Here is a 20855-nt window from a genome sequence, read left to right on the forward strand (position 1 = left end):
ATAGAGACGATCGTTGCCCACACCAGGCTTCCAGTCTAGAAGCAGGTCATGTGAGGGACCCAAAGTTATCTGTCCCATGTGTACCCTGTTGGTGTTATCCTGTGCAGCTCTCTGGGGGGAAATTGAGAATTTTATACTATGATACAAAAGAAACCCCTAGAAACTTTGTCATAAAGAAGGGAACCATACCCAGCCTTAGGCGGGTCTGCCCCGCCCTTGAAGTGTAGTTGAGAGAAGGTAGGGTTAGACCCCTCCTCATTCATTCATTCAATTGTATTTATTGAGCGCTTACTGTGTGCAGAGCATTGTTCTTAGCACTGGGGAGGATACAAGGTGATCAGGTTGTCCCACGTGGGGCTCACAGTCTTAATCTCCATTTTACAGATGAGGGAACTGAGGCACAGAGAAGTTAAGTGACTTGCCCAAAGTCACACAGCTGACAAGTGGCGGAGCAGGGATTTGAACCCATGACCTCTGACTCTCAAGCCCGTGCTCTTTCCACTGAGCCATGCTGCTTCTCTAAGGGTCTCCCTCAAGGGGCTAATATAACCGCTGATGGACCTTTGGGGTATTTTCTGCTGAGACTAATCTTTCTGACCCCTTCCCCACTCCCAAACCCAAACCATTAAGTCTGACACATCCTCACTTTAAAAAGTCTCCAGCTAGCCGCTTCATCCCTGAAGGGCCAATTTCTCGGTCATGTCCCGGAGTTTAAATCTTGAGGGATTAGGAGTCACGGGGGCCGGGGGGAGGGGCAAAAATATGGAACAAGAATCCATTTTCCAGTGATTTTTGAGTTGACTAACAGGCCGCCCCACCCACCGTATACCACCGTTTCAGTGCACAAGTTGGAACATAGCCGAAGGACTAAAATATAAATCTTTGTAGGTGGGAGTGATGTCTGGAAGAAGCACCCCACTCTTTTACTGGGAGCCTGCCTTCCTCCAAGGCAAAACTGTAATGTTTCCCAAGACTCTCAGTCTGAATTAATAATGCCGATGATGTCGGGTTTGGAATATGGTGTTATGAAATAGCTGACTCAGCTCACGTTGGGAAAACCGAGTTTGAATCCTGACTCTGTCATTCCTAGTCCCCCTTGAAAGAGAGGCCAGAATCCCCAGTTCCCCCGGGGTGTTATTTGATCACTTCCTTCCTGTCTCTCTGCTCCTTATGCTGGGTTGAATTGTAATAATAGCAGTCCTGGACATTTGTGGAGTGGGAGCCACGTACCAGGGAGAGCACAGTCATTTACCTTCCCTGAGATGCTTCTGTTGGTGTAAGTGGAATTCCAGCTGCTTTGATCACCACCTAGAGGGCAGAGGGAGAGTCCTGTATGCCCTGGAAAGTGTCTAATTCTCCCAGTCAGAGATGGGTCTCTAGCCACACGCCTCATTCATGCTCATTCATTAAGCTACAATAGCAGCATGGCCCAGTGGAAAGAGCATGGGCCTGGGAGTCAGATGACCTGTGTTATAATAACAATAATAATAATAATGATGGCATTTATTAAGCGCTTACTATGTGCAGAGCACTGTTCTAAGCGCTGAGCACTGTTCTAAGCGCTCTAATCCTGGATCCACCACTTGCCTACCAGCTGTCCTTGGACAAGTCACTTCACTTCTCTCTGACTCAGTTACCTCATCTGTCGAATGGGGATTAAATCCTCCTCCTTTCAACCTGATTATCTTGTAATAATAATAATAATTATGGTATCTGTTAAGTGCTTACTATGTGCCAGGCACTGTTCTAAGTGCTGTGGTAGATATGAGATAATTAGGTTGGACACAGTCCCTGTCCCACTTGTGGCTCACAGTCTTACATTTTACAGATTAGGGAACTGAGGCACAGAGAAGTTAAGTGACTTGCCTAAGGTCACACAGCAGAGAAGTGGCAGAACCGGGTTTAGAAACCATGACCTTCTGACTCCCAAACCCGTGCTCTGTCCACCAGGCCATACCGTTTCTCATCTATCCCAATTCTGAGTAAAGTGCCTGACACATAATGAGCACTTAACAAGTACCAGTGTAAAACAAAAAATAAATAAATAGCAGCAGATTATTGGTGTTGGGAGGCCGTGCCACAAAATACTACTGAGGTGCTCAAGGCCTATCATTCAATTCTCCTGAACCAGGAATGGGAGGAGCCAGCAAGGTAGAAAGCTCCAAAGCCAGAGATTTGCTCCTCTGTAAAACAGACTCGGCCACAGTCCAATCACAGACCGTTCTTGAGTGTCGCAAGTCTCCAGTTCTCTTACGTTCCCCAAGATGGGGTCCCTTCGGTGGTGACAGGGTGCGCTTTGAACCCCAGGCATTGCGATGGGCCTCAGGGGCAGCTTGGAGAGTTTTCCCCCTTCCGAGTCAGAGCCGCACCCTTGGGGAACCAGACCAAGGAGAGAGTAGCAGCGATGGAAGATTAATAGCAGCGATGGAAGATTAACACAGGTAGTACAGTAACACAATAAGGTTTCCCCAGGCGGGTTGTCTGTAGTCCTTTGCTGCCTTCTTCTAGGGCCAGCCATGCAGCCATCTGGAAAACAAGCGGGCATGCGGCCGAGCCAGAAACAAAACCGATCACCCTCGGTTTTCCAAACACAAAAGAACCAAACCCAAGCGAATGGAGTGGCTGTCTAGGTTGCCAAAGACAAGGAGCATCGTGTGTTCACCTACCCTCAGCACTTTTCTTTCTCTGCAGACATGCCGGATATGAAAGCTGAGGATGAAGTGGATTTTCAGAATAATTCCAGGGAGAGCTCCGTTTCTGAAGAGACAGAGATAGGGAACGTGGCAAAACATAAGATGAAACGAGGGATGGAAGCTCAGAAGGTAAGCAGCATTGATAAGCCTGAGGTAAAAAACCTGCATTCTGCTAATAATTTGTTTGGTCGGCTGACTGATTCATCGGCTCATAGTATTTTTGGTGCACAAAGCCTCGCTTTATGGTTAAACTCTTGTATACATGGGTTAAAGGGGCTGAGTGTGGGTTACAGCTGAATGTCGTGCTTTGTGGTGATGTGAAACACTCAGAAAATAATAATCATTCATTCCCTGAGCAGTAGGGGTTCCTGCCCCGCCCTTTTCCCATAATAATGTCCCCTTCAGTTTTTTTTTTTTTTTCAGAGGAGGAAAAAATACTGGAAGCATGTAAGGTTAATTCAGTTTCATTTTACCAAAGCTCCCAAGCTCAGTATCAAGAGCAGAGCTCTGTGGGATGAGTATTAAATGAATCTATAGGTTTCTCTGTGCTGTTTTCCCTCAAAGGTATTTGGAGGCTCTGGGGAAATCCCCAGAAAGACCGAGCTCTCTGGCCATGGACACTTGCTCCTGTAAGGTCAACACCCCTGATGGATCAAGCAGAAATCATGAGGGAGCCAAAGTCACCACAATCTAATGAAGAGGAGAAAACCTCTTGTTTCATCCATTCCACCTAGACCGTGTCCATATGCTAGGCTTCACAGCTTATTTACTGTGTCCTCAGAGAGTAAAAGGAATTGTTTTTTGTTTCTTAGGGAACGTCCCTGAGTGAGGTAACTGGAGAAGAGTAATCTCTGGAGGGTCTTCAGACTTATAAACATGGGAGTTCTGTGAAGTGGAGGTGCTTGACTGTTCCACCCTTCATTGCAGATAATGCTCATGACTAATCTCTGGGAGACTTCAAGTAGTAAGAAGTATCCAGGCAAATGTAGCGTATGCCTCTGAGGGAGGAAATTAAAAGTGCACCGTGTGTGCGTGTTTTTCTCCTGACAGCTTCTCGAAAGAGAAGAAACCAAAGAGCTGGCAACGCTTGATCCCACACGTCCATTTTGTCTCCCATCCAAATATATTCAGAGGTGGCAGGGAAGCAGAATGTGATCCTACAGCTTTGGCCTTGACCCCTTGCTTTCTGACGAGTGAATAAGTTGGGTCCAGTTGTTTCTTGGCTCACTCCAAAAGAAGCAAAACAGAACACAAATCTTGCTTCCCCCCCGACCCCGATCTGGGAGTGGAGATGGACAGTATCCCTCTGCGGTAGGTCAGTGTATCTCCTTTGACAGATGAAAGAAGAGGCCAAGGGAAATTCAAGCGCCTGCCTCTTTCAAGAGCCATGCACAGCTGGGCTGTGAACATGGAGTCACTGACTCCTAGCCTAGTGTTTACCCAACAGCATGGATTTTTCCAGTCCTGCCACTACTGCTCCAGGCATATTTTCAGCAGTCCCACTCCATATGTTGAGATGACCAGGGATTCTACTTTAGGGGTTCTCATGGGCTTCCCAAGTGCTTAGTACAGTGCTGTGCACACAGTAAGTGCTCAATAAATACGATTGAATGAATGAATTTGGGACACAGATGCTTGCAGGAGGGAAAGCCTAAATACCCAAATCTCTGGGCATCAAGAGGACAACCACAATAAGGGAAAAATTTCCAGGTCCCCGTCCTCTCTCCTCCTGTTTTTTTGCCAAACCACAGCACTCTTGCCCTAGTTATTGGGAGTGGAGAGGGTTTCTATGTGTACAACTTCAACAGGTCGATTTATTTTTGAGGGCAGAGTGATTTTAGCCCCTCAACAGCATTTTCAGCTTAATTTGAATTCAAATGCTAAATTTGTGCACATTTTATGCAGGTGAGTGCATGTGTGTAGGTGCTGGAAAATACATGCTTAAGGAGTTGTGTTTCTTCCCTAGCCACAGCTGTCCACAGTCTGAAGAGGGTTCTTGGACCTTGAGGTTGTGTGTTAGCAGCTAAACAGAGCAGGCAGGAATACAGTGGTTTAGTATGATTCAAACTGAATTTTGTACATGGTACATCATGTGTTGGGCTCAGAAATGGAAAGCTGGTAATTACCCCATTGAGTCACCCAGTCCTGATTGGCTCTGCACTTAAAGAAGTTGTGTTTCTTGGACTTTGCTTCTGCATTGGGAAGGCAGGTTTGTTGTGCCCAATATGGCAGTTGGCTAAAACTGCAGTTGACTCTGGGTGGGAATTTCAGTTCTTTCTGTTTTCTTGTGGTCTTCTATGGTTTGGAGGCAGGGGTCTGGTTCAGGAGATTTGTATCTCTGTGAAAGCTGGGGTCTTCCAAGAGACCTTGAAAACGAAAACCTGAACTTGGTTTATGGGGAGCTGTTGTATGATTTCTTCAGAAATAGGAAAGGTCTCTAATTCTCTAACCCACTTGGCATCCCCAATTGGATGTAAACCTTCGACTTCGGAAGGCCTTTGTTGTTTATATTTGTAAAGAAATTGGAAAAGCAATGCCAAAATTAGCATTTGCGTATGCACTCAGGGAGGTCATGCTTTATAAGTTTCTTATTGGAGGGTGCAGGACCAGACTTTTTACTGGCAGAGGAATTGAAAAACACACGAGAAAAATAAAAAGGAACAATCCCTCTTAAGGTTTCAGATGAAGTCATTGCTACTGGCATTTTCTCCTTTCTCTATGTGTGTGCTGAGTTTTTGAAGAAGAAACAGTTCGTGGTGAGATCCTACCTGTTGTATGGGGGTGGCAGAAAAGACCACCATCATCATTTCTTGAGTTGTCTTCTCATAAAAAGAACTTGGAATTGCCATTAGATCCTGATGACCCGGTGATAGCTGTCATTTTCAGACTGTCGACTTTTTTTCAGACATTTCCATCTCTAGACTGTAAGCTCATTGTGGGTAGGGAACGTGTCTACCCACTCTGTTCTATTGTACTCTCCCAAGTGCTTAGTTTAGTGTTGTGCACACGGTAAGCACTCAATAAATACAACTGATTGATTGATCACTGAATAGAGGGGCCCCTTGCCTCAAAACTTGGTAAATGTTTTCCTGAAAGAGACAATTGAGAAGTTTCAGGGCCTAGTAGAAAGAGCCCAGGCCTAGTAGTCAGAGGACTTAAATTCTAATCCAGGCTCCACCATTTGCCTGGTGAGTGACCTTGAGCAAGTCACATCACTTTTCTGTGCCTCAGTTTCCTCATCTGTAAAGTGGGGATTAAATGTCTTTTCTCCCTCCTGTTTAGACTATAAACCCCATATGGGACAAGGGTTATCCCAGGGCCTGGCATATAGTAAGCGCTTAACAAATACCACAATTTTTTTATTACTATTATAGTGGAGAAGCCATTTCTTGGCAGGAGGTTGCATACACTTGGATATTCTTTCAGCATTTCAGAAAGGGTGGACTCTCCGGCCCTTGTTGGAACGTGTCCTAGCAATGGGCACACACAAGCGTCAGCTTTTGTGAAAAATAGGCTGCAGTTCCATAAGGCAGGGTTACAATCCGCTATAAACCGAGCAGTCACAACCAGGGGAGTTTCACTTCTCCCGCAGCAGACCTACAGCAGATCCAGCGAGGGTCTCACTTTGCCCCCGGGGATTAGCAGGGTGAAGGTAGGATCTCCTCAGTCATGGGGTGGATTTGCTGTTGCAGTGGCTGAAAAAGGAAGTGTCACTCTCTTCTTCGGCAGTGATGGCAGCCATCACCACTGGCCACACTGCTGGACAGGTCGATGACAGTTTTCAGCCCAGCCAGAATTGCATCACTGGGTGATGCTGGGAATTCACATCCACAACCCAGAGTTGCTGTTCTGGCACTGCTATGGCTATCTGGCCCTCATGAGAAGCCGTGTAGCCTAGTGAAAAGAGCACAGGACTAGGAGTCAGAAGACCTGTTGTTTTGTTTTTTCATGGTATTTGTTAAGCACTTTCTGTGTGTCAAAAACTGTTCTAAGCACTGTAGATCTCCGCTCTCTTGACCGCATACATTTTTCTGAGCACCTCACACCCCACCTCACCTCTTTCTCCTCTCTACCCAATCTTGATGATCAGATTGCTGCTCTCAACTCTACCATTTCTACTCAGCTAGACTCACTCGCTCCCCTTTCCTTTCGCTGCTCTCATACCACTAACCCACAGCCCTGGATCACTGCCACTGTCCGCCTCCTTTGCTCTTATGCTCAAGCTGCCGAACACCTCTGGCGAAAGTCTAAACGCCATGCCAACCTCGTTCACTTCAAGTTTATCCTTTCCTGCCTTAACTCAGCCCTCTCCTCTGCCAGACAAAACTATTTCTCCTGCCTTATCGACACCCATGCCCATCATCCCCGTCAGCTCTTCCATACATTCAACTCCCTTCTCAGGCCCCCAGTTCCTCCCCCTCCTCCTTCCCTCACCCCCAATGATCTGGCTTCCAACTTCATTAATAAAATTAAATCCATCAGGTCTGACCTCCCCAAAGTCACTCCCCCCCTTCTCCAACTGCCTGGTTCTCAACACTTTCTGCTACTCTCCCATCCTTCCCAACAGTATCCTCAGAGGAGATCTCCTCCCTACTCTCAAGTGCTACTCGGGCCACCTGTGCTTCTGACCCCATTCTCTCTCATCTCATGAAATCTCGCGCTCCGTCCCTTCTCCCCTCCTTAACTTCCATCTTTAACCTCTCACTCTCCACTGGTTCCTTCCTCTCTGCCTTCAAACATGCCCATGTCTCTCCCATCCTAAAAAAACCCTCTCTTGACCCCACTTCACCTTCTAGTTATCACCCCATCTCCCTCCTACCATTCATCATCATCATCATCATCATCATCATCATCAATCGTATTTATTCCTTTCCAAACTCCTTGAACGAGTCGTCTACACATGCTGCCTCGAATTCCTCAACACCAACTCTCTCCTCGACCCCTCCAGTCTGGCTTCCATCCCCTACATTCCACGGAAACTGCCCTCTCAAAGGTCGTCAATGGCGTCCTGCTTGCCAAATCCAACGGCTCATACTCTGTCCTAATCCTCCTCGACCTCTCAGCTGCCTTCGACACTGTGGACCACCCCCTTCTCCACAACATGCTATCCAACCTTGGCTTCACAGACTCTGTCCTCTCCTGGTTCTCCTCTTATCTCTCCGGTCATTCATTCTCAGTCTCTTTTGCAGGCTCCTTCCCCCCCCCCCCCCCCATCCCCTTACTGTGGGGGTTCCTCAAGGGTCAGTTCTTGGTCCCCTTCCGTTCTCGATCTACACTCACTCCCTTGGTGACCTCATTCGCTCCCACAGCTTCAACTATCATCTCTACACTGATGACACCCAGATCTACATCTCTGCCCCTGCTCTCTCCCCCTCCCTCCGGGCTCGCATCTCCTCCTGCCTTCAGGACATCTCCATCTGGATGTCTGCCCACCACCTAAAACTCAACATGTCCAAGACTGAACTCCTTTTCTTCCCTCCCAAACCCTGCCCTCTCCCTGACTTTCCCATCACTGTTGACGGCACTACCATCCTTCCTGTCTCACAAGCCCGCAACCTGGGTGTCATCCTCGACTCTGCTCTCTCTTTCACCCCTCGCATCCAAGCCGTCACCAAAACCCGCCGGTCTCAGCTCTGCAACATTGCCAAGATCCGCCCTTTCCTCTCCATCCAAATCGCTACCCTGCTCGTTCAAGCTCTTATCGTATCCCGACTGGACTACTGCATCAGCCTTCTCTCTGATCTCCCATCCTCGTGTCTCTCCCCACTTCAATCCATACTTCATGCTGCTGCCCGGATTATCTTTGTCCAGAAACACTCTGGGCATGTTACTCCCCTCCTCAAAAATCTGCAGTGGCTACCAATCAATCTGCACATCAGGCAGAAACTCCTCACCCTGGGCTTCAAGGCTCTCCATCACCTTGCCCCCTCCTACCTCACCTCCCTTCTCTCCTTCTACAGCCCACCCCGCACCCTCCGCTCCTCTGCCGCCAATCTCCTCACTGCACCTCATTCTCGCCTGTCCCGCCGTCGACCCCCGGCCCACGTCATCCCCCTGGCCTGGAATGCCCTCCCTCTGCCCATCCGCCAAGCTAGCTCTCTTCCTCCCTTCAAGGCCCTACTGAGAGCTCACCTCCTCCAGGAGGCCTTCCCAGACTGAGCCCCCTCCTTCCTCTCCCCCCTTCCCGCTTTCCATCCCCCCATCTTACATCCTTCCCTTCCCCACAGCACCTGTATATATATATATGTATATATATATATATATGTTTGTACGTATTTATAACTCTACTTATTTATTTTACTTGTACATTTCTATTCTATTTATTTTATTTTGTTAATATGTTTGGTTTTGTTCTCTGTCTCCCCCTTCTAGACTGTGAGCCCACTGTTGGGTAGGGACCGTCTCTATATGTTGCCAACTTGTACTTCCCAAGCGCTTAGTACAGTGCTCTGCACACAGTAAGCGCTCAGTAAATACGATTGATTGATTGATTGGGGCAGGTACAAGTTAATAAGCCCGAATGGGGCTCACAGTTTAAGTAATCCTGGCTCTACCACTTATTAATAATAATTATTATGGTATTTATTAAGTGCTTACTATGTGCTGAGCACTGTTCTAAATACTTATCTACTGTGTAACCTTGGGCAAGTCACTTGACTTCTCTGTGCTTCAGTTACCTCATCTGTAAAATGGAGATGAGGATCAAATGCTCCATGTAGGACAGAGACTGTCTGATTTGCATATATCTACTCCAGCACAGTGCATGGCACATAAGTGCTTAACAAATATCATTTTAAAATAGAAACAGTCCATTATTTGCCACTTCCCAGAACCATGACAATTCCTGCTCTGAGCGGCACAGCACAGGGGCTTGGAGGTTTTCCCTCCTTCTCCGCACCCCCTCCGCCTCCACTGACCTGACACTAAACTAGGATGAGCAGGGCTAGAGGGACACATATTGTGTAGGAGAGAATATTCATTTGAAAGTTGCAGAAGTACCAGTGACATTCAGGGAGGGAAGGAGCAGGGAGCTTTTTGTGGAACAGACGTAAAAATGATTTGACTCTCCTCAGTGTATTACTTTTGTCCTTTTAAATAAAATCCACTTGGTACTGAAAGGGAACAGAAGCCAGAGTCCAATTGCAGACTGACTAAAGTCTCTGATTTTGACACAGTACATCAGGCATTCTCACAAGGATGAATGTTAGACTATTCTGTGGAAAATATTGGGAGGATAAGGGTGTGGTTCCGTGCTTGGCACCAAGATTTCATCTTGCTACAATGGAAAAGGAACAATCTAGCAAAGGAATAGGAACTATTATTACTATTCCCAGCAGAGAAGAATAAGGAATAAAACAACAAGATTTACATATGAAAATGGAATATAAGATTGAGGAGAAAAGGATTTCTAATACACTGGTGAAAACTTGAGAAACAGTGGCAACACTTTTACAGAGAAGCATGGTCTAATGGAATGAAAACGTGCCTAGGAGTCAGAAGACCTGGGTTCTAATCCTGGCTCTGCCAATTGCTTCCTATATGACCTTGGGCAAGTCACTTATCTTCTCTGTGCCTCAGTTTCCTCAACTGTAAAATGGGGATTAAATGCCTGTTCTCCCCCCTAATTAGACAGTGATCCCCATGTGGGACAGGGATTGTGTCTGACCTAATTAACTTGTACCTACCCTAGTGGTTAGGGCAATGCTTAATGCGTACTAAGCGCTTAACAAATACTATAAAAAACACTGAAACAGAAGAAAATAAAAACAGAATAGTAGAAGACAAGTGTAATTGAAAGGCTAATCATAATTATGTAAAGGATCATTTATGGCAATTTATAATGCAGTGTGATGTAACATTTATTATAAAGGAGATGTTAGGATTACACTGTAGACCTTTTAAGGTGTAGAAAAATCCCAATAGACAGTCAGGGGAGGGGAGGGGAATAGAGGAGAGAGCTGTCTGTAAGTACATGAATGAAATGTATAAATTCATTATTCTGCAAACTTTTGCAGGTTATATTTAATTATCAGATGAGCAATCCAGCATTTTCCCATTTCCATGAGTCCCGGTCTTCTATTGATATTTCCATTCTGCCCGGGATAGTAAAGATGCTGAACCAATTTAAACAAAGTTGCAGTTTGTCATAAATGTATTTACAAGCAGAGTACTCAAAATAGGTAATTGAGCATACAAATGGCTGTACACCCCTCTCCATCCCCCTGCCCTACCTCCTTCCCCTCCCCACAGCACCTGTATATATGTATATGTGTTTGTATGTATTTATTACTCTATTTATTAATTTTATTTGTACATATTTATTCTATTTATTTTATTTTGTTAATATGTTTTGTTTTGTACCCTGTCTCCCCCTTCTAGACTGTGAGCCCACTGTTGGGTAGGGACCGTCTCTATATGTTGCCAACTTGTACTTCCCAAGCGCTTAGTACAATGCTGTGTGCAGAGTACACAGTAAGTGCTCAATAAATACGATTGAATGAATGAATGAATGAATGTACACAGACAACAGCTGAAGGTACCCACCTTCAGGCACAACAATTTTAGAAAAATTATTTCTCCTGAAATGAGTTTGTTTCATCCAGTCAATTTGGTAGCTTTATAATGGCGCTTGGGAAAGGGTCTAATTTAGAGAAGGGTCCTTGTCTAATCCTCTTGAAATTGTCCTTTGTTCATGGTACAGTGTTCAATGCGCAATAAAGTGTTCAGCGCCTTCAGCAATGCTCTGGCAAGGTAGGCACTCAAAGAATAATTGGCATTTGTGGTGATGATGAAGTTATGGGGGTATTACTGCACCAGGACCTTTGCATTTTCCCTTGTACTCAGAGATGTGGGCATCAGTGTTAGTGGAGTGCTGAAGATGTGACAGAACTTCTGCTGTGGTGACTGGAAGAAAGACTGATTAATCATCGCATTAAGCAGAATTTCACCAGCCATGTGGGGCAGCGGGAAAGGTGCCAGGCTTCTGGCGGCTGGAGCCCTTTAGGCAGAGAAGGCCTGGATCATGGACCGGGGGTGGAGGAAAGAGAGCAGCTTCAAGTCTCAGGCACTGGCTGCCCTTTTCTCTTCAGACACTCCTACCCTGGAGAAGTGGAACAGAGATTTTGGACTCGTCAACAAGTAGTTCCACTCACTGAAGCTTTTCTTTTCCGGGGCCCGCATTAGCCTTGGTGTTTGGGAATAGCTGGTATTCAGGCCTTCACTTTTTTGTTTTCCCCAGGTGGCAGTGCTTAAGCTTAGTAGCCATGTTGATTAGTTACCCCAGTGAGCCAATACGTCTCGTCAAGCTGCCCACAGTCCGAGAACGCAGGCACTAAAGACTAAATATTTTAATGGAAAACTGCCAAAATCCAAGTTTGAGGATTGATTCACTGGAAAAACACCCCCTTTTTTTAAAAAAAAAACCAGAAAGTTGGGGGACCAAAGGAACCTCGATCTGCAGGATGTAGTGCCCTATTTGAGATTGTCCAACTGAGATGAAAATACGCCTTTAGCTGTAATTATTTTCATTTTCTTGAGAGCTTCTTGAAGGATCATGAGGGGTTTCAGGGAGTACAGGCCCTTTTAGTCTTTTATGAAAGCTCTTTATGGCCCCAAGCGAGTGAACTTGTATTTCCATTTGCACCCCTATGGCTGACATCAGTCAGACCACAGCACCGACATTCAGAACATCTTGTACATATCCACCCTTGATTTGGATGTTTTCAGTGAAATAAAAAAAAAGAATCTCACTTTTCTTAAGTGTCTGCGTGCATGTATTGCATATATGTTTTTGTGGCATTCCCAAATCCTAAGGGAGGGAAATCTGGCTTTTGGTTGCATCGTCAGTGAATCCTTGAAGTGTTTGTTTGGCATCCGGTGGAACCAGGCCTCTCCTAATTGCACCTTCTGGGTTCTGGCCTTTAACCAAGGTCAACCACAAGGAAACTTATCCCTCAGCTCTTTCCCGTTACCTCATAATGCCCTCCCGAGACTTCCCAAGTTCCCACTGGATTCTACAGTGGGGGCTAGGAGCAGCGTAGCCTAGTGGATAGAGCATGGGCCTTGGAGTCAGAAGGACCTGTGGCTAATCCCAAATCCGTCACTCATCTGCTATATGACCTTGGGCAGGTTACTTAACTTCTCGGGGTCTGAGTTACCTCATCTGTAAAATGGGGATTAAGACTGTTAGCCCCATGTTTGATGGACTGTGTCCAGCCCAAATTACTGGTATCCATCCCAACACTTAGTTCAGTGCCTGGCAAATAACAAATGCTGTTGTTATTATTATTATTATTATTATTATTATTATTATTATTATCATTATTATTATTATCATTACAGAAGCTGTCACAGCCAGCCACTGGACATGGAGGGTAGCAGCAAAGTTAGTCCTTCATTCATTCAATCATATTTATTGAGCACTTAACATGTGCGGAGCACTGTGCTAAGTGCTTGGAAAGTACAGTTCGGCAACAAGTAGAGACAATCCCTACCAACAATGGACTCACAGTCTAGAATGGGGGAGACTGACAACAAAACAAGACAAATAGGCATCAATAGTCCTCCAATCATATGGGGTAAAACTGGGGTGCCATTAGCCAAACCTCATTAACAATGGAGAGAGACCTAAATTCCAAACTGTCTCCCCCTCTAGTCCGTAAATTCCTTCTCGGTGGGATTGTATCCCCATACTCTACTTTCCACTCAGGTAAGCACTCAGTACAATTCCTTACACATACAAAGTTAGTGGAAAGAGCCCGGGCTTTGGAGTCAGAGGTCATGGGTTCAAATCCCGGCTCCGCCAACTGTCAGCTGTGTGACTTTGGGCAAGTCACTAAACTTCTCTGGGCCTCAGTTACCTCATCTGTAAAATGGGGATTAAGACTGTGAGCCCCATGTGGGACAACCTGATCACCTTGTAACCTCCCCAGCACTTAGAACAGTGCTTTGCACATAGTAAGCGCTTAATAAATGCCATCATTATTATTATTATTAATAAACACTACTGATTGATTGATTGATTAATAGACACACTTGGCAATGCCCGTGATTTTATCCTCTGCCTCTGCCACCGGGAAGGTGGTTGGGACAAAATGCAGTAATGTTGAGGGAGACCTCACTTGGATTTTGGACCTCAAGGTAAAGGAAATATAAGGTTGTTTGAAGATTTATTCCCTACCTGACACAGGCATTCATTAATGGTGTTTGTCTTGAAAGCCCGCTTACTGACTCCCTTGTAATGGGATTAGGGTGTATTTTATTTGTTTCCTATTTTTAAAACTCTTTCAGACAATCAGCTTCTCACTTCTTTCTCCTTCAGGTCTACTGGATTAGAGGTAGTATAAATAACTTTAAGGCCAGTAGAATAAAAACAATAATAATAATAATAATAATAATAATTGTGGTGGTGAAGTGCTTTTTATATGCCAAGCACTAGGCGAAACACACAGGTTGATACAAAATGATCAGGCTCCATGGGGGCTCACAGTCTAAGTGGGAGAGAGAATAGGTATTGATACCCATTTTGCAGTGAGGTAACTGAGGCCCAGAGAAGTGAAGTGACTTGCCCAAGGTCACACAGCAGACAAGTGTCTGAGCCAGGATTAGAACCCAGGTTCTTCTGACTCCCAGGCCCATGCTCTTTCTACCAGCCCACATTACTTCGTCAAGTATAAGGCTCCTTTCTGTTTTTGATTGAGCATTAAGCAACTTCCAGTGCCATTTTCCAACTGTAATACCTCCTCCTCCTCCTCTTCCTCCTCCCATTCTTCCCCCTCACTCTCTTTTTGGTTGTGCCCACCAGCATGTTGGAAGCTCAAATCTGCGTGCTTTGGCTCGATCTCAAATCTTGGAAAAGTCAGTGCTTAGAGCTTCATGTAGATTAATGTCTTCTCTCAGTGATTAGTGGTTGCAGTGGTGAGGAAAGAAAATTACTAACCAAAGGGCAGGAGCTCTGGATTGGTTTTCATTTAAATTGCTCTGTTTGAATGAGTATACTTTTCTCTTCTGAAAGTGTGTGCTCAATGCAACGTTTGGAAGGTTAAACCATTCATGAATCAGGGGAACAGATGCTGAGATGTTCTTTTGCTGCAGTCAGTAGCCTCAATGAAATTCATGAAATGTTTCCTATTCTCCCTTGGCTATTCATCACTAGTGCTTTCTAGGACTCATGTTTGAAGGTAAATGCCTGGATTTTGTTGTCCGGGGGGGCGGTGGCAGCGGTGGGGGAGGAGGAAGGGAGAGGGAGAGAGAGAGAGAGAGAAAAGAGAGAAAGGGGGGGGGGGTGGGAGAGGAGAGAGAGAGAGAGAGCATTTTCTAAAGCCACAACACATTCCGCCATCTGTAATGTAGCTGCTGTTCTCCCACTGGTCCTGAAATACTTGGGGCTCAGTGTTAAACTGAGAGTCAAAGGGTGGTAATTCTTGACACGTTTTGGAGGTGCTGCTTCTCCTACATTAATAGCCTGTTCACTCTCTTCTCTTCAGCTTGGGAGCTTCTGCTTTGGAAAGAAGGAAGTGCCTCTGAGTAAGGGAAACTGAGCTGGAAGAGAGGAAGGAGAAATCAGGTTCTCAACACAGATTCATTCAATCGTATTTATTGAGGGCTTACTGTGTGCAGAGCACTGTACTAAGCGCTTGGGAAGTACAAGTTGGCAACATATAGAGACAGTCCCTACCCAACAGCGGGCTCACAGTCTAGAAGGGGGAGACAGACAACAAAACAAAACATATAAACCAAATAAAATAAATAGAATAAATATATACAAGTAAAATAAATAGAGTAATAAATATGTAGAAGCATATATACATATATACAGGTGCTGTGGGGAGGGGAAGGAGGTAAGGCAGGGGGATGGGCAGGGGGAGTAGGGGGAGAGGAAGGAGGGGGCTCAGTCTAGGAAGGCCTCCTGGAGGAGGTGAGCTCTCAGTAGGGCTTTGAAGGGACCCTTCATCTCAAATTTGGTTGCTGATACCTTAATCACTCATAGACTCTTCCAGTACATTTACTAGGAGAGAAAATAGCATTTAGATTATGATTCTGATTATTTTGGAAGGCTAAGCAGCCTAGATTGATAACTCCCCCAGCTGAAGGATTTCAATGAAGGTGATGGAAAGGATTTCATATTAGGCCCTGACCCTAATCCATGGGTGATGTTTTACAGATGGGAAGGGAATTCAGGGTCTTCCCCTTCTGCTCATGGACCAGAGAGAAAGCTAATGTTCACTATGAGATGCGGGCAGAAGGAAAACATTTAAGAGTACAAGGAAGCTCTGCTACTTTATTTTAAACCTATAACCAGGGATGAAAAAGAATAGTGTTTCTGTTTAAACATTTCCATTCATCCTGTGTGAATTGATGTGAAAGTATACTTGGCCTCTTACCCAGAGCCATTAAAACTCTTTCCATGGAAAATGGAATTGAAAACTATACTTATACTCCAGGTCTCCTCACAAAAATATGTGTATGTGTACGTGTAGATGTATGTGTGTATACATCTCTCTCTCTCTCTCTCTCTCTCTCTCTCCATACATATATACATACATATATATGTATATATAGAGAGAAAGATGTATACACACACACAAAAACACCTATTTTGCTCATGAAGAGCCTTTAAATAGTACTTCATTTCTTCCCTGATGTTCATTTGGAGCAAAGGTGAAAGGAAATTGTGATTTCACTCTTGAGGTTCTAGCCTGTTGGCCCTTGGGTCTTCTGTTTCTGCTTGTTACCAAAGGATCAATTGTGGGCAAATCCTGATACCTAGCTCAACACCGAAACATTTAACAAGCTCTCGATTAATGTTAGGTACTAATGGTGCCTTGCAATAAGATAAGGACGGCAATTTATTCTTGTCTACCTTCCAGATAGGCTGCCTTTCAAACCTCTTCTGGGAATATCCAAATCAGAAAGGGTGGGGCAATGAATGACAGAGCCAGGGGAATGACTGAATTGACCTTTCCTAAATTATTGGCAGCCATAACATAGTCCTACTTGGGGGAATTGCTTAGCGTTTGGGTCATTGGGAACCTCCTTGCCATGAAGCAATGTGGCTCAGTGGAAAGAGCACGGGCTTTGGAGTCAGAGGTCATGGGTTCGAATCCTGGCTCTGCCACATGTCTGCTGTTTGACCTTGGGCAAGCCACTTAACTTCTCGGAGCCTCAGTTCCCTCATCTGTAAAATGGGGATGATGATTGTGAGCCCCATGCGGGACAACCTGATCGCCTTGCATCCCCCCAGCGCTTAGAACAGTGCTTTGCACAGAATAAGCATTTAACAAATGCCAATATTATTATTATTATTATTATTGCCATACACATGCCATTGCCGACAGCCATTGGCTTGTTGAAGTAACAGTTCGTATCAGGCTAATGCTAATTTCTATTCTAGCATTATACTATCTAATAATAATAATAACAATTGTGGTAGTAAGCTCCCCCTCTAGACTATATGCTCCTTGTGGACAGGGAACAGATCTACCTTCTCTGTTGTAATGTACTCCCCCAACAATTAGTACAGTGCTCTGCACAAAGTAAGCACTCAATAAATGCCATTGATTGATTGCTTGCTTACTATGTGCTGAGTATGGTGTCCGACACTGGGGTAGATACAACCAAGTCTCTTCCTGACCCGAGGTTCACAGTCGAAGAGGGAAGGGAACAGGTATTTAGTCCCTGTTTGACAGATGGGGAAACTGAGGCACAGAACAGTCAAGTGACTTTCTGAAGGTCACCCAGGCAGGCAAGTGGTGGTCCTGTACTGTGCTCCATGATGTGGGGTGTGTGGACTGGGGTACTTTGGGAGACTTCTACAGCTTTGGTATTTTTTTGTTGGCTCATATTGGGATGGAATGAACCATAAGTTTAGCATCAAAGTACTTCACTTTCTGTCCTGGGGAATACCAGGAAACCCCTGCCTGCTTAACCTCATAACCCCAGCCTCTCACGTGATCGGGAAATCAGTCCATTGGTGGTATTTAATGAGCACTTACTGTTTGCAGAGCACTGTACAAAGTGCTTGGGAGAATACAGTACAACAGGGTTGGCAAACAAGTTCCCTGCCCACAATGAGCTTACAGTTTAGTAAGGCCACTAAAGACTGTTCTGGGGACGTCCCATGCCCAGAAAGAGGAAAATCCGTTGAAAATTCCCAAACAGGAATTCCTTAATGCTGCTGTCTCTCCAGGATCCCCAAACCCTTTCCTGAGTGTCTGTCCCCATGTGGCCCGTGTTCTAGCCCCAACAGGATGGTGAGGCTAAAACCAGAAATGAGACCTCATTTTCAGTCAAAAAATGCCCAGGGTTAGATAGAGATAACTTATCTTACCTGGTTGCTGGGTGGCCCAGATCATTCAGTGGGACTATTGGCAGAGCAGAGCCAAGGCTTGGGTTCGGACATTTTTTAATAGATTTTCCAGCATCCTTAGCCTATCCGCTTCCCTCCTTCCTCTGGCACTTTCCATTCCTGCTGTGTGCCCTCTTTTCACTTGCTGGCTTGCCCTGCATTTCATTGCATGTAATTTAATGAATTTGGTCCCCTGTGACGAAGGGGTGGGGGAAGAGGGAGTGTTTATTTCCAATCGAGCATGGAACAGTGTGTATGTGAGTCATTTGGGAAGATCTAGAGCTCGCCCTCTCCGAATACTCCTGTCTGCTGCTTTTCTGGTAGCATAGACCAGGAAGGGCAGTGGTGAAAGAGAAGAGCTGAAAGATGGCCACTTTACCCCAGCCAGTGCTTGGAGCTAGGGATTTTGGGAGATGGTCAACTGTGATACCCCATCCTTTCCCTCCCTATCCCACAGACATTTATTCATTCATTCATTCAATCGTATTTATTGAGCGCTTACTGTGTGCAGAGCACTGTACTAAGCGCTTGGGAAGTACAAGTTGGCAACATATAGAGACGGTCCCTACCCAACAGTGGGCTCACAGTCTAGAAGGGGGAGACAGAGAATAAAACAAAACATATTAACAAAATAAAATAAATAGAATAAATATGTACAAATAAAATAAATAGAGTAATAAATACATACAAACATATATACATATATACAGGTTTACAGTCTTCGCCTCTAAACTGTTAGCTCTTTGTGGGCAGAGAACGTGCCCACCAACACTGTTGTATTGTACTCTCCCAAGCGCTCTGCTCACCTCTAAGCGCTCAATAAATATGATTGTTTGAGATTTTATTTCCTGCCCCATTTTAAACAGGATTATCTTTCCTCCCTGGGGACAACATTTGTTCATGGCTTCAGTTGCTTTTCACAAACAAAGAGGAGCTGTTGGACAGGGGAGTCGAATAAATGTCCCCACCTCCTTCATGCTGCTGGGTTTTGGGTCATACATTCATTCATTCATTCAATCGTATTTATCATCATCATCATCAATCGTATTTATTGAGCACTTACTGTGTGCAGAGCACTGTACTAAGCGCTTGGGAAGTACAAGTTGGCAACATATAGAGACAGTCCCTACCCAACAGTGGGCTCACAGTCTAAAAGGGTGAGCGCTTACTATGTGCACTCACTATACTAAACGATTGAGGAAGTTCAATGCAACAATAAACAGTGACAATCCCTGCCCACAACGGGCTCACAGTCTAAAGGTTGGCACAACCAATAGGATAGGATTAATGTCCAGGCCCACAAAAGGTAAACCTCAGTTCCTCAGAATGGCATTCTATACTCTGGTTCCTCCGGGATGTGCAGATGGTAGTGCCAGCAAGTAGGCATTTCATTGCCGCTTGTGCAGTGCCCAAAGGTCCATGTTTCTTGTGGGATTCTGAGCCCTGGTCCTTTATCCCTATACAGGCAACTGGAGGTGGCCTGCTTGTTTGAAGTTGGGGACTGGGGAGAGCCCTGAATCTCTCCCCCTCATCCGTCCCCCACTCTTTCTTCCCCTGGTTCTTCCACTGTCTCTTTCTGCCAGAGCTGTTTCCTCAAACAGCTGTTCCCTCCAGCCTTGGGCTTCCAGGGGCAGGAGGGACCCAGAGAAACCGGAGGCAGGCCCAGGTTTGGTGTCCAGGGTAATGTTTAACAAAGGTAGAACTAGGACTAAAACTCAGATCTCATGATTTCCTGGTGTTGTCACTATTGTTATTCCCCGCCTGGTTTGTCTTTGGTTTCAAAAATAAGAACAGCCAAGACCTCTAAAATCAACTTGAAGGAGACAGGAAATGCACACTGTGTCCTGGGATCTCCTGTCCCCGGAGGGCCCAAATAACATTTTATGGGCTCAGAAAGAGGAGTTCCTCTTCTTTCCTGCTGTTCAGCTGCTCTCTTCCTCTCCCTCTGGCCCTGATCCTAGGTTCCACCCTTGTCCCTCTTTCCTCCCCCTTCCTTTCCAGCATCTGTTAAAACCAGGAGTGGCATCCTGGGACTGAATTTCTCTGCTCCTTGGCACCTGCACTGGAACCGGGGCCACATTTTGGCCTCCAGGTGGAAACTTTCTGGTTTTCCAGGAGTTCCACTGAATGAGATAGTGGACTAGTGGAGAGATCACAGGCCTGGGAGTCGGAAGGACCTGGGTTCTAATCCCTTCTCCACCACTTATCTGCTGTGTGACCTTGGACAAGTCACTTAACTTCTCTGGGCCTCAGTTGCCTCATCTGAAAAATGGGGATATTTGTTAAGCACTTTCTATATTGCCAGCAGTGTACTAAGCTCTGGAGTGGATACAAGCTAATCGGATTGGACTCAGTCCCTATCCAATGTAGGGCTCATATTTTCAATCCAATTTTACTGATGAGGGAACTAATACTCAGTAAAGTGACTTGCCCAAGGTGACACAGCAGACAAGTGGCGGAGATTTGGTGCCCTGAGCACCCCACCAGGGCCTATTAAAAAGAACTCTAAAAACAGATAGAAGAAATAGTTTTTCAGTTTGGCATATAATGCAATTTTGAGATTGGATTCCATCGGTAGCATCTTGAATGAAGTTCATGGGAAAGATAAGTACCGTTAGACTTCCTTTTTTTCTGAAGCTGCTGAAAAGACAGGGGAGATAATGACAATAGACTTGATTATGATGATGGTGATGGCATTTATTAAGCACTTACTATATGTAAAGCACTGTTCTAAGCACTGGGGAAGTTACAGGGTTGTCACGGTGACCACAGAGGGCTCAAAGTCATAATCCCCATTTTACAGATGAGGGAACTGA

General features: G+C 45.4%; 1 protein-coding gene across 7 annotated transcripts in view; it reads left to right on the top strand.

Moving 5' to 3' along the window:
- The window catches only part of AKAP13 (A-kinase anchoring protein 13), a 324907-nt gene that overhangs the window by 133076 nt on the left and 170976 nt on the right, over window positions 1-20855 (top strand). For 6 of the 7 annotated variants that reach the window (XM_038746250.1, XM_038746251.1, XM_038746256.1 and 3 more), the window contains exon 7: window positions 2692-2846. In XM_038746250.1, coding sequence (XP_038602178.1) covers window positions 2692-2846 — 155 coding nt within the window. The remainder of the gene's footprint in view (window positions 1-2691; window positions 2847-20855) is intronic. The other variant, XM_038746254.1, reaches the window with a different exon arrangement.

The sequence above is a fragment of the Tachyglossus aculeatus genome, chromosome 5, assembly GCF_015852505.1.
Source record: "Tachyglossus aculeatus isolate mTacAcu1 chromosome 5, mTacAcu1.pri, whole genome shotgun sequence".
In the NCBI taxonomy this organism is placed as follows: Eukaryota; Metazoa; Chordata; class Mammalia; order Monotremata; family Tachyglossidae; genus Tachyglossus; species Tachyglossus aculeatus.